Source organism: Protopterus annectens, chromosome 1.part1 (assembly GCF_019279795.1).
Source record: "Protopterus annectens isolate FY-2018-M chromosome 1.part1, PAN1.0, whole genome shotgun sequence".
NCBI classification, from domain to species: Eukaryota; Metazoa; Chordata; order Ceratodontiformes; family Protopteridae; genus Protopterus; species Protopterus annectens.
Window position 1 is genome coordinate 1,112,785,396 of NC_056726.1, and position 12,200 is coordinate 1,112,797,595.

Sequence of the window (12,200 nt, forward strand, 5' to 3'; positions counted from 1 at the left end):
GTTCATAGGTTAGTACTAGGCTAACCACCCTCATGGACCATTTTCAGCCTAGCCAATTACCCCATGTGAGAATCAAACCCTGCACCTTATAGTGCTTTTTTGGTGCACCTGCACCTGTGATATTTTGTGCTTTGCTCTTGGCATGCATTATCATATTGGTGACTCTTTAATGTACCTTTATTACTGTCCTACTAAGGCTGCCCGCAGCACTGATGTCCTGCACTACTTCATGCCACACCTTGTCCTGGAAAGCCTTGTTAGTTTTGCCTTTATCTGGTCTGCACATTCCATATATGTATAGGCCTTCAAGTAACACCTCTATTTACTGGATGATGAACATTTCTAGTTTTTGCATTTCTGTCGGGCACATGAAAAGACATGTACAACCTCTGATTACCTATATTTAGAGACCACTGTTCCCACTGTAGTATATCATACATACAGAATCATAGCTAACTCATTGGTTGCCCTGTGTAGTTCTTTGATCTGAGAACCCTACTTAAATCTAATTTGTGGACCACAAAAAAAAAATAAAAAGTACAATAACTGTGGAAAACATACCGCTACAAATGTAACAAGGGGTTTATGTCTTTATGTCAGCAAACATAAACATCTCAAACGATGTTCACCACAAATGCCTTCAGCAAAAATCCTGAGAATTATTTTGCATGGGGCAAGTCCCTTGCTCCTCCCAAATGTATATTAACCCAGTGTGAGGTTGCACAGCAGTGGAGAATAAGGCAAACTCCGCTGTCCTTGAATGTCATTTCAGTGGACTTACTTTGATCATTTCACATTCACTGCATGTATCTTCAGCAACCTGACATGCTCCCATAAAAAGTGGTTTGCTATAGGAACTACTGTTATAATACCGCACATAAAGCACATCAGTGCTTCAGCTGTGATTGCCAATACAGTATTAGCATTCATTTTTGAATACCAGTGCTGTTCTACCACCCCATTGGCATCTACTGCTCACAGCCCCCAAAACCTTTCACCTGGGGCAGCCATTCCCTTCACCTTCCCATGCCTCTACTTGCATGTCTGGCAGTCAATGCTATACCTTGTGCCATGGTAACACCCCTCCCATCTGGACATTCATCTGTCATACCCATGCTTTATGGTCTCTGTCACGGTGAGCCTTTCAGCTAGACATTATCTTGTCTTGCTATTTTTCTGTGTTGTCATGGTGAGGATCTGAAGCTGGACATTAACTTGTCATGCTCTCATGCTATGTCACCACACCAAATCTATTGCTTCCAATTTTTTTCTGTTGCTGCTATGCACCAAAGGAGCTCAGTGCAGTGCAGAGTTACAGACCAGGTGCCTTGTCTTGTTTCACTATACCTGTACTCAGTATAAAGTCTTTACCACTGACTTACTATTCCTGACTTGCTTGTCTTAACATGGTCTCCTGCAATATGGTGGCAACACTTTTTATCATATTGAAACAGGCTTCATAGCATGTCATTTATGACGACAACGATAATGATGATGATGATGATGATGATGATGATGATGATGCGTTTGCCTCTAATCATTACCACAATATATTGAGTTAGTTCACTCTGGCAGGGCTACCATATTCATCCCTACCTACCTCAAGGCTATTGGCACTATCGCATACTATGCTTGTGCATGGAAACTATGAAGCTCAGTGAGCAATGACTCCTAGCTTGTGATGGTTTTGATAATGCCCAGTTGCTGCCCAATGATGTGTGTCATGTAATGTCAATAATGCATGGCCATGCACACAGGCTATCATTTCACTCCTTGTGAAGACATATGGAGTGGACTTGGCCTCCTCACACACTCACTTCAGTAGGACACCTGCCTAATACAGCAAGGAAAGTGAGATGTCTTTTGTGTCTGTGGTCAGGAACTATTACAAGCCCCTAATAGTCCATTACAATGGCCCATTAGATAACATTGATGCATGGCATCAGCTTGCCAGGATAGTGAGCATTGTCACAGGCATCAACCACGCTAATGAGTGGGGCAGGTATCACTGTTGTGACTTCCTGGCATGCAATCCCAACCTCCTAAATCAGTGGAAGGAAGAGGTTAGGCAGTGTGTGCATTCCTTTTTATTTATTAATTGATTGTCGGCTTTCTTTCTTTATTTTGATAGGGTTACAGCATGCTTATTTGTGCCTACTCTGTTTTACAGAGACAGAGGGGGTAGAATTTAACAGGCAGGCCTGACTGCAGAGGTCTGAGAGACTGTTCATCTGGCATGGTAAGTACATTATGTTCAAGGCTATATTGTGTGATTACAATTCTACTTGTAACACTTGCACATACTAATGTGTTTAAGTATTCAATTTCTTTTATTTTTTTTCTTCATCTTTCAACCTGTCTGGATGTGATGCTGGATAAGGAGTAGCAACAGGAACTTGGTTTTGTACCACCTGACATGCTTATTGCTGTGTCACTGGTTTTGACCTGGCCTGCCTCTCAGTGAGGGCAAGAAGGTCACTTTGCTGAACGTAACCTGAATGGCTGCTGGTAGCAACTATGGCCATCTAGTGAGACAGAGAAGAGATTTTTTTATGGGAGTGTTAATTGCAAGACACCCTGGGTTGGTTATTGATAACCAGTTTATTTTCAAGGCAAATGTGAGGATGATTATAAAAAAATGTTATATTTCTATTACAAATATACTGACACCTCTCTCTCTCTAAATTAGTAATAAAATAATGATAATTCCACTTTATAAAACAATAGTTAGTTCTCAAACTGAATAATGTGCAGCTGTTGGTCTTTTTAAGAGGGGCCATCTTACCAGAGTGAAATAATTCATAGTCTCATTACTAGGCAAACTACAGAGACAAAAGGTTTGGTAAATAAACTAAGATTAAACAAGTTGCACTTACATTGTATTTAATACAGATTCATGAGATGGGATTTAGTTATGTGTATAAGTGTGTTCATAACTCCATTTTGGCAGCAGAAATAGGTATAGAAATAATAAATCAACCACTAGTGACTCATAACAAAGGATAATTTGTAGTTGTACCCAAGAGTCTCAATATAATTAAAAACTGTGCTTTCCATTGTAGGGATGGGTGAATGAGGAATGACGTTACACTTAGCTTTAGAAAGGTCAATAGTTTGTGATCTTTCAGATATGTACTTGATACTTGGATGGGAGATATGGCCTACAGCCAACATTTGAGAGTTGGCAAGCTCTCTGAATGTATGATTTTAAGGCTAGGAGCTTGTATTTATCACTGAAATAAGAAAATTCTCTCACTGAAGCACCATTGAAATAATTTCCCCCTTAATCATACATCATCAGAGGAAGTGTATGTTTATGTGCAAGTAAACAAGCAATTAGATACCAGTATGGGATAATGGAGTGAATCATGGTGCAGCTAATAGAGCTGTGTGACAATCTAGCCCCAAAATGCAGGCTACCAGAAGAATGGGCTGTCATAATCTTAGACTGATGTCTGGGTGAGTTCTCTAGTGGGCTGATTCAACAGATGCCTATCTTGGTGTTCCCCTCCCTTAGGTTCCATTCTGCATGCACTGTCTGTTGTCCAAACTTCGTCATCACTAGTTGTCCCCTCTCTGTAAATCTGCAGCCCTCCTCTGTTGTCGCAACAGTTTGTCTCCATATAACCCTTGCCTATGAATATATGTTATTTTTGTTTTTCTCTGATACATTTCATAGTCCACCTTTCCTTCCTATACAAGCTGTTTGCTACTTTCCCCATCCACCCTTTTTTAGTAACTATAAAACAGGCACCTGCCCCCCCCCCCCAAAAAAAAAAAAATTGTGTCTTTCTTGCTCGACACCAGGGTAAACAATATCCCTAAATGTGAACAAGTACCTCTTCGCACCTTACATCTTACTCTCCCTTCTTTACTCATCTCCCTTACTTCTACCGTTTCTCTTCCCTGGCTTTCTCTATAGATATACCACAAGACTGTTCTTTTCTCAATTCATATTACAATTCCTGTCTCTATTATACTAACTTAACTTTAATTTCTCTAAAAATCTGTTAAAAGTTCTCTAATATAAAATCTTCATCATATAACTTGCATCTGTTTTTTATCAATGCTTTCATATTATGTTTAATTTGGTATAAATATTTAAACTGTAGATGTTTTTGTATTATTTTTGAAGACTGTAATATTATTGTCCTTAAAATGTGTTGTAATACTTTGTAGCTTTTCTCCCTGGGGCTCCACTGAAAAATGGGCTCCTACCCAGCTGGAATTTCCCTGTAACCAAATGTCAACAGATACATTTTCTGCCCACCATCTGCCTTTCTTTAGGGTTGGCTTTGAGTGTTTTTATCTGTGTACTATTCCCCATTTATACCTTTGATTGCCACTTAATATAATGACCTGAATTAGCACTTTGCTGTGTTAGCCAGCAGTGGATGGTTCTCAGTGCCCAGGTTGCTGTTGTGAGGGTACTTCTTTGCATGTAACTCTTCTTGTGCTTCACTGCCACTGGCATCTGCAAATATGTTTCTATGGTTACTCCCAAGTAACTCTCTAACATAAATATGTATTTTACATTAATCAACCCATGAGTTTCTAGTTTCAGAAAGGTCCATAAAAGTTAATCACTAATGGAATCCAACATATTAACCTAGATTTTATTATTTCCCTTGTATTATATAAGGTTCCGAAGTCTGTGTGTAGTGAAGCCTGCAATGCTGGTTACAGAAGAGTTATTCGACAAGGAGAACCACCATGTTGCTTTGACTGTATCCCTTGTTCAGATGGAGAAATTGCTAACAAATCCGGTAGGTAATTTTTTGTTAATGAAGCTTTTTTTGCAAAAAAAAAAAATAATATTGGAACTGAAATCATATTTATTTTAAAATTTTCCAGCTGTTATCTATCATGCACTGTATACATTCCAATTTACTTGCTTGTTTCACTCGCTACCTGTGATCACCACAAAGTTAAAATTCCACCCCATAACATCTGCATCTGTGAAAGTTAATACTATACTTTCACTTGCTTCTTTTTCTCAATCGTCCCCTTCATAAAAGGCCTTTCCTGAAATATTTTTGTCAGTAGATTTACTTGTAGAGAGTAACTCAGTTCATCATTCAAATTAAAACTGTTATAGACTTTTTTGTTGGTTACACTCAATGTTCTTTTACTATTATTCCTAACTATAATGGCACAGACAATAAATGTTTTTGTAAGTGCCATCTGGACTTAATTTTAGAAAATAATGTGTTTGTATATTCTGATCAGACTTACTTGCAGAAAACAGGTGTTGCAATGGACATTACTTCTGCTAATAACTATGTGAATACAGTACTGGCAAAATGAGGAAAAAGAATGCATGTATTCAACTAATGTTTTTAAACCTTATATTCTTTTGTAGATTTGTGTGTGGTAGTTTCCTCATTTGAAATAGTGATGTTTATTCAGTTGTCTAAATTATTAGAATATTTAAATAGTACAACAGGTCCAAGGAAGTTATAGTACCTCTCTACTCAGCCCTTGCCGGTCCCATCATTGAGTACAATGCCCTCTCTGGTATTTCCCTAACCAGGCACTTGCAACAGTTAGAATGCCCTCAAAGGTTTCTTACCAGGACAATCCACAGATGGTCTTAAGGCCCTATCTTTGTACTTAGTGTCCTGCAGTTACTGAGAGGAAATCTATGCCTGCCATATAAGGCATCCTCAGATCTGTTTCTAATGGGTTTCTTGCAAATCTGCAAAAAAACTGCACTAGAAACACTAGATCCAAGAACCCAGACTTTGCCTGCAACATAAATAGCCCAAGGGACCGATATGTGTTTCCGAGGATATCTGTGCTATGGAATAACCTCCACATCTATGTGAAGCAAAGTTCAGCCATACCTTTATACAAAGAAAACCTTGATCACTGGATGGGAAGTCATAAATTCATCCCCACTCTGGCCGCCATGTCTCTGATGGACATAGGTTAACAGTAAGTAAATACAAAAAAAACCTTGATCACTGGATGGGAAGTCACAAATTCATCCTCACTCTGGTTGTCATGTCTCCGAGGAACACAGGTTGACAGTAAGTAAATTAGTTCCCAACTAACATACCCCCACCACCATAACCATTAGCTACCTGCTTACTAACATACCACATCATACAAGCATCAAAAATCTTGATCACTGGATGGGAAGTCACAAATTCATCGACACTCTGGCGGCCATGTCTCTGATGGACATAGATTGACAGTAAGTAAATTCATCCTCAACTAACATACCTCTATCAGCATAACTATCAGCTACCTCCTTACTAACATACCCCACCATATAGGCATCCAAGGAACTCAGGGAAAAAACTGAGTTGGGTTGTATGTCAAGGCTTGTAAAGATCCCGATGACCATTATCCCAGCATAATCCTATGAGACTATGAACAGCATTTTTAAGATTTGCAATGAATGACTCACATGAGAAAATACATCTTTTAGATGTTGGGGTTTCAAAGAAGTTGAATGGCAGTATACATACATCAGTACATCTAAGGGTGTACACTTTTGTGTAGACAAAGCATGCATCCCAATCACCTTTATAAGAACATTGTTAAAGGACAGATATTAAGACCTGACATCTTACTACTGATGGTGAAATGTTAGAAAAATCATTAGATGAAGTATCAAAGGATTTTATAGCAAGAGGGTATGGCCATAGACATTTAATGTCCGTAGCCAGTGAGGACAAATAATCAAGGAATATTGAAGCTACGCCTTATTTTGTATCTAGAGTGGAAAATAAGTGAGTTAGAAAATAAGATAAACTTACAGTTTGTTTATGCTGTTCTAACAGCATTAATATTATCTGAGTTATTTTAAAGAAACAGTGCTATATTTTAACTGTGAATAATGATATAAGTAAAATATTAGATTATGTGCCATATTTTTCATTTAAAAATAAAAAAAAGACAGTTATACTACAGTAAACATAATGGTATTTCCATCTCAGATAGATCAGGCACTTATCCTTGTAGAAAATGTAATTATTACAAATATATTAATTTATTTACTGTTTTATATATCCTTTGATGAGAAATGAATGTACTTTCACATTTTGTAGATTACCCTTTTAATGATCTAGTTTATTTAGCTAACCGTAATTTATGTACAATACGATCATATGAAGTTGCTAGGCTAATGGCCCTAGGGCCCTTTCAACCCTAGCCAAGTTCTTACCCTTATTTCCATGATCAGCACCTACTGCTCCTGTCCAAGAGGGACACAGGTGGAACCTCCAGGGTGAATTCACGGTCACCCATCTAATTGTCCAGATTGCATTTGAAGAGGGACAAAGAGGTACCCTGTTTGACATGAAGTGGGAGTCTGTTCCCAAGGTGTTGTAACCTTTGGGAGACAAATCTGTCCCTTCAGCAGGTTTTATTAATGTCACATACCAGGTTAAGGTCTTTATAGTGAGTAACCAGTATACCATTTGACTTAAGGATAAGCAGCATTTCCAATAAAGCTGGGTCCAAGATTGCCTTGTATGCAAGGCAGAAATCACCTCTGACTAGTCTATATGAAACAGAATAAAGTGACAGTAATTTCAGATGATCCCCATAGGACATATGGTGAAGACCTTGAATTTTCCTCATGAGGAACCTTTGTGGTTTCTCCAGTTGCTGCAGGTGCTTAGAAAGGTACATACCAAAAGAAGCATTGTACTCAATTATTAGCCTGATGAGGGAAGTTTCTAGCTTCTTTTTTCTGCAAGCAATGCCCTTAATTATGAGATGAGCAATATAGAATGCCCTTCTTACCACTGTAGAGACATGGTGGTCAAAGGTAAGGTTGCTGTCAACCTGTGTGCCCAGGTCGCTCACCACTGAGTGTGTACTTATGGTGCTGCTACTGATGTGGTGATTAGCAAGAACATCACTTTTACTGAAAGGAATAATACATTTTTGTACACTGAGTTTAAGGTCATGACTTTGGCACCAATCATTTGTTTGTGTAAGAGCATCTTGTAGGATGTTGACATCATTTGGAGATTCTATGACCGCTTCCACTTTGCAATCATCTGCAAATTTTGTAAGCCATAGACCTTTAGCTTTTGCTGTTTCTTCAGAGAGATAGATTCCAGACAGTTGAGGTCCCAGGACTGATCCCTGTGGAACACCACTGGTTACAGGTCTGCTATCGGAGGTGGAGTCCACTATTTTGACTATATGTGTTCTATCAGTTAGCCAGTTAGCGACCCATCTAACGATATAAGGGATGATACCTAGTTGGGTTACTTTATCAATGATGCCTGCATGTGGGATAGTGTCAAACACCTTGGCTTAGTCCAGGTAGGCTGTATGCACAGATTTCCCTTCATCCAGGGCCTTGGTGATTGTCTTGAAGAAGTCCACCAGGTTTAACAGGCATGATCATCCTTTGACAAATCCAAACTGAGTAGGACCGAGTGTTTGGAGATTCCTCTATCTTTGTTCATAAGGTCCCTTATAATTCGCTCCATGGCCTTTCTGATAAGGCTAGTCAGGCTAATAGGTCTATAGTTCTGTGGGACAGTAGAAGCACCAACTTTGTGCAAGGGAATAACGGTGGCTGTTTTCCATCAGCTGGTATGAAACTTGTACTTAGACTATGACTGAAAAGAGTGGTGTTGCTATTTCATGTTGGAGCCCATGTAGGATGCAGCATGGGATGTTATCACGTCCCATAGATGCTGTGTTTTTGGCCTTAGAGAGGGCATTTATGACCTGCTCTTTAGAGATACAAGGTAGTGAACAGGTGGTAGGGGTGTCATGGGGTAGGTGTGGTGGGGACAGGGGAATGAAGTTTTCACAGAACCTGGTCACCAACAGATTAGCTATGTCCACAGGCTCAATATATGTGGTACCATTAACTACTAGTTCGGCACAAATCTGGGCCTTGTCTTTTAGGTTATGGATGTAACTATAGAATGCCTTGTGGTTGTCCTTTTTTGAGGAAGCTAATTTGGACTCATAGTTTGGTTGAAGGACTTCACAAGAAGTCTTCTTTACTTGTTTAAGCTGAGGAGGGAGTGTTTCTTGCTTAGGAGGACTCTCTCCCACTTACTCTTAAGACAGCAATTTCTTCCTCTTATTGTAAAGCCTGTTAATGGCAGTTGTCCACCAGGCAGGTTTGCTCTTCCTTGAAGAGCTTGGTTTGGTCCTATCAGGTATGACCAAGTTAATGCAGGCATACAGGTGTCTGTATAAAGCATTGTTGTAGAGCTTGGCATAGTGGCCAGTTCCATCTAAGGGAGGAGGTGGAGTGAAGCAATTTATACCATCCTGTAAGAGGTTGTAAACTGCTTTGGAGAAGTTTTTTAGTTTAGTTGCTGTTGGGGGTTCAGGTGTGATAGTTACTTAGAATGCAACCGATTTGTGGTCAGATTTCACCAGGGAGGACCTCACAGTAGGGGTACTATAGTGGTCTGTCATATTGGTAAGCACCAGATCCAGGATGTTGTCAGCCCTTGTGGGGGTGTCAACCAGCTGATCCAGGGCAATGGAATTAACGAAGTTGAGGAACCTTTGGGCAAGAGAGTCTGTGCACAATTAATTTACCCAGTCAATGAATGACTAGTTAAAGTCACCCAAAACCATGGTGTTTGGATGTATCTTGATGAACTCAAGTAGATTGAAAAAGGCAGAGTGGGTGTCCTAATTTATGGAGGGAGTCCTGTAGCTGGCAATGACTTGAACAGGTGTCCTACCAACAGTTAATTGCACCTGAAGTGTCTCCAGGGAATCATATTTTTAACCAATCTGGAGGTGTATTTGTCTTTAATGAATATTGATATACTGTCTCCTTTATTTTTCATGCCTTCAGTTTGAGATTTGAATGTATAGAAGGAGGCATAATGTGGTATGGGTGGGGTGCTCTCCATAGCCTTGAACCAGGTCTCCGTGACTGCACAAATGTCTGCATCTTCCAAAGTGAGGACAGCTTCTAGTAAGTGCAGCTTCCTGTTGAGACTTCTAGTGTTTAGTAGCATAAACTTGAGGTTGTTTTTAGGTGGATTTTTTTACTGAACATTAAAAGAACATATTAGTAAAAAATATATCTGATATAAAGAAATGCAATAAAAATAATACTTTGGCTAAACATATTATGCAGTGTGATAAACAGCTTAAGTTTTTGTTTTGTGTTGTAAAATGAGTTAATTTAGGAATACAGGTGGATATTTAAGATGTTTAACTGAAGACTGTGAATATAAATGGATCAGTGAATTCTGTTCACCATGCTTTCCTGGTTTAAGTAACACATTTGTTAAAACATATTTTAAAGAGAATAGCTTTAAGGAGCTAGAGTAATTTTAAATTAATTGACTTAGCCATGTCCGCATACCTCTCAAACTCCTAGCCCAAGAAATCTGGACAAAGCCTGACATAATGGGTGCTCAAAGGCCCAATAATTTGGACAGAGTTTAAATATTTCTCCTATAACCTTAAAAAGTTACTAGAATAACAGGATTTGTGTTAATATGCATTTTATGAAGGATATGAAGTTTGAAATTCAAATGTATGCCATTATTTATTGACTTTATTCCTTAGATCATTCCACGGATTTGCTAGAAAACCAGGCATTTTTATGAGGAACAGACCAAAATTATGAGGCAAAAAGTCTGGCCATTCTGCAAAAATCTGGACGGTTGAGAGGTATTGTCATGTAGCTTTAGCTTTGCTTATATTGAGTGCTGCGTGAGTTGTTCAGTCAGAAAAAATCTCATGAAACAATCAGTGTCAGTGGCACATCATGTTGCACACTCATTTTTGGTTTTATTCCCACATCAGGTAGAGCAGTTGCTGACATTGCAGTGCAATATAAGGGAAGTTCAGCACTCCTGAGTGTCTCGTTCTTTGGATGAGATGCCAAACCAAGGTCCCATCTTCTTGAGCTGATGGTAATTCAGGTAGCTGTAAAAGATCACACTGCATCTATTGAAAAGAGTAGTTGTCCTTTCTTTTAACACAACACATATTTCTATGTTTTATTATTTATCATTTTTCTGATAACATCCTCATTGTTGGTCTTCTATTACAGTCAATATTCTGAAAAATATCTTCACACAACCTTTTTGAAGAGTTTCATCATGCTTTTACATTTCAAAAGTTGTACTCTGTTGAATCTTCAGCCATCCAAAATAAATTCACTCTTTCAATTTTATTTTTATATGGCATAATCCCATTTACTGGTAACTTATGCATTGCCTTCGTCATAGGAAATTCTGACACTCTATTATCTGGGTACACCACCGTTTCCTAACTTTAATGGCTTTATTCACTTCTTCTGGTAAATCAGGGATCTGGCATACACTTGAGATAGGGTGCACAGTGGGAAGCAGTGCAAACTGATATACCTGAATATTTAGAAGCCACTATCTCCCCCAACCCCCCTCTAGCTAGGATCAGACATAAAAACTTCTCCAAAGCTCATTGCAGCCTCCTGAGGGATGGTATAAACAGCTTCACAACCCCCTCCCCTCTGTAGAAACTGGCACCAATATCCAAAACTATACCAAAGTACTGTACATGCATTTATATGGATGCATGGAATCAGGAATACCCGACAGTACTAAATCATCCTCCGCAAGGAAGAGTAAACCTGTCTGGTGGACATCTGCAATAAATGAACAGTATAACAAAAGGAAAAAAATGCTGTTCAAGACCAAGAAGGAGGAGATGCACAACTGGAAGCAATTTCTCCACAGCCTGAACAAGCAAATAAGAGCACTAGTGAAATTCTCCAAAGCATATTTAAAGTCCAAATTGGCCAAATCTACTAGAGGCCTTCTTCACATATGTCTGCAAACTCAAACGATGCACCCAGATCTGTTCAGAACTGGTGGTCAAGAACAACACATATACAAATGCTATAGATATAGCAAACTTGCTGGCTGACAGATTCAGTGAAAACATACCCGTCTGTCCCCCACCATCAGTAAATCAGGACATCCCCAGTACTTGGTCCCTTTCCCTTAATCTAGGCAACAGATCATCACTGCTCTCTCAAAGGAAAAAAATAACCCGATAACATCCCAGGCTGCATCCTACATGAACTCAGGCAGGAACTTGCAGCACCATTAGGCTCCCTATTCAATCAAAGCCTGAGTACTGGCTTAATCCCAGCTGTGTGGAGGACAGCCACTGTCATCCTTTTACACAAAGGTGGAGCATCCACCAATCTGGCAAATTTTAGACCCATTAGACTAAGTAGCCTGATCTGC

The 12,200-nt window shown here is 39.2% G+C and overlaps 1 protein-coding gene across 1 annotated transcript in view; it reads left to right on the forward strand.

Annotated features, from left to right (window-relative positions):
• Positions 1 to 12,200, forward strand: part of LOC122815564 (vomeronasal type-2 receptor 26-like) — a 134,360-nt gene that overhangs the window by 72,455 nt on the left and 49,705 nt on the right. Inside the window, exon 3 of the mRNA XM_044088166.1 lies at positions 4,643 to 4,766. Coding sequence (XP_043944101.1) covers positions 4,643 to 4,766 — 124 coding nt within the window. The remainder of the gene's footprint in view (positions 1 to 4,642; positions 4,767 to 12,200) is intronic.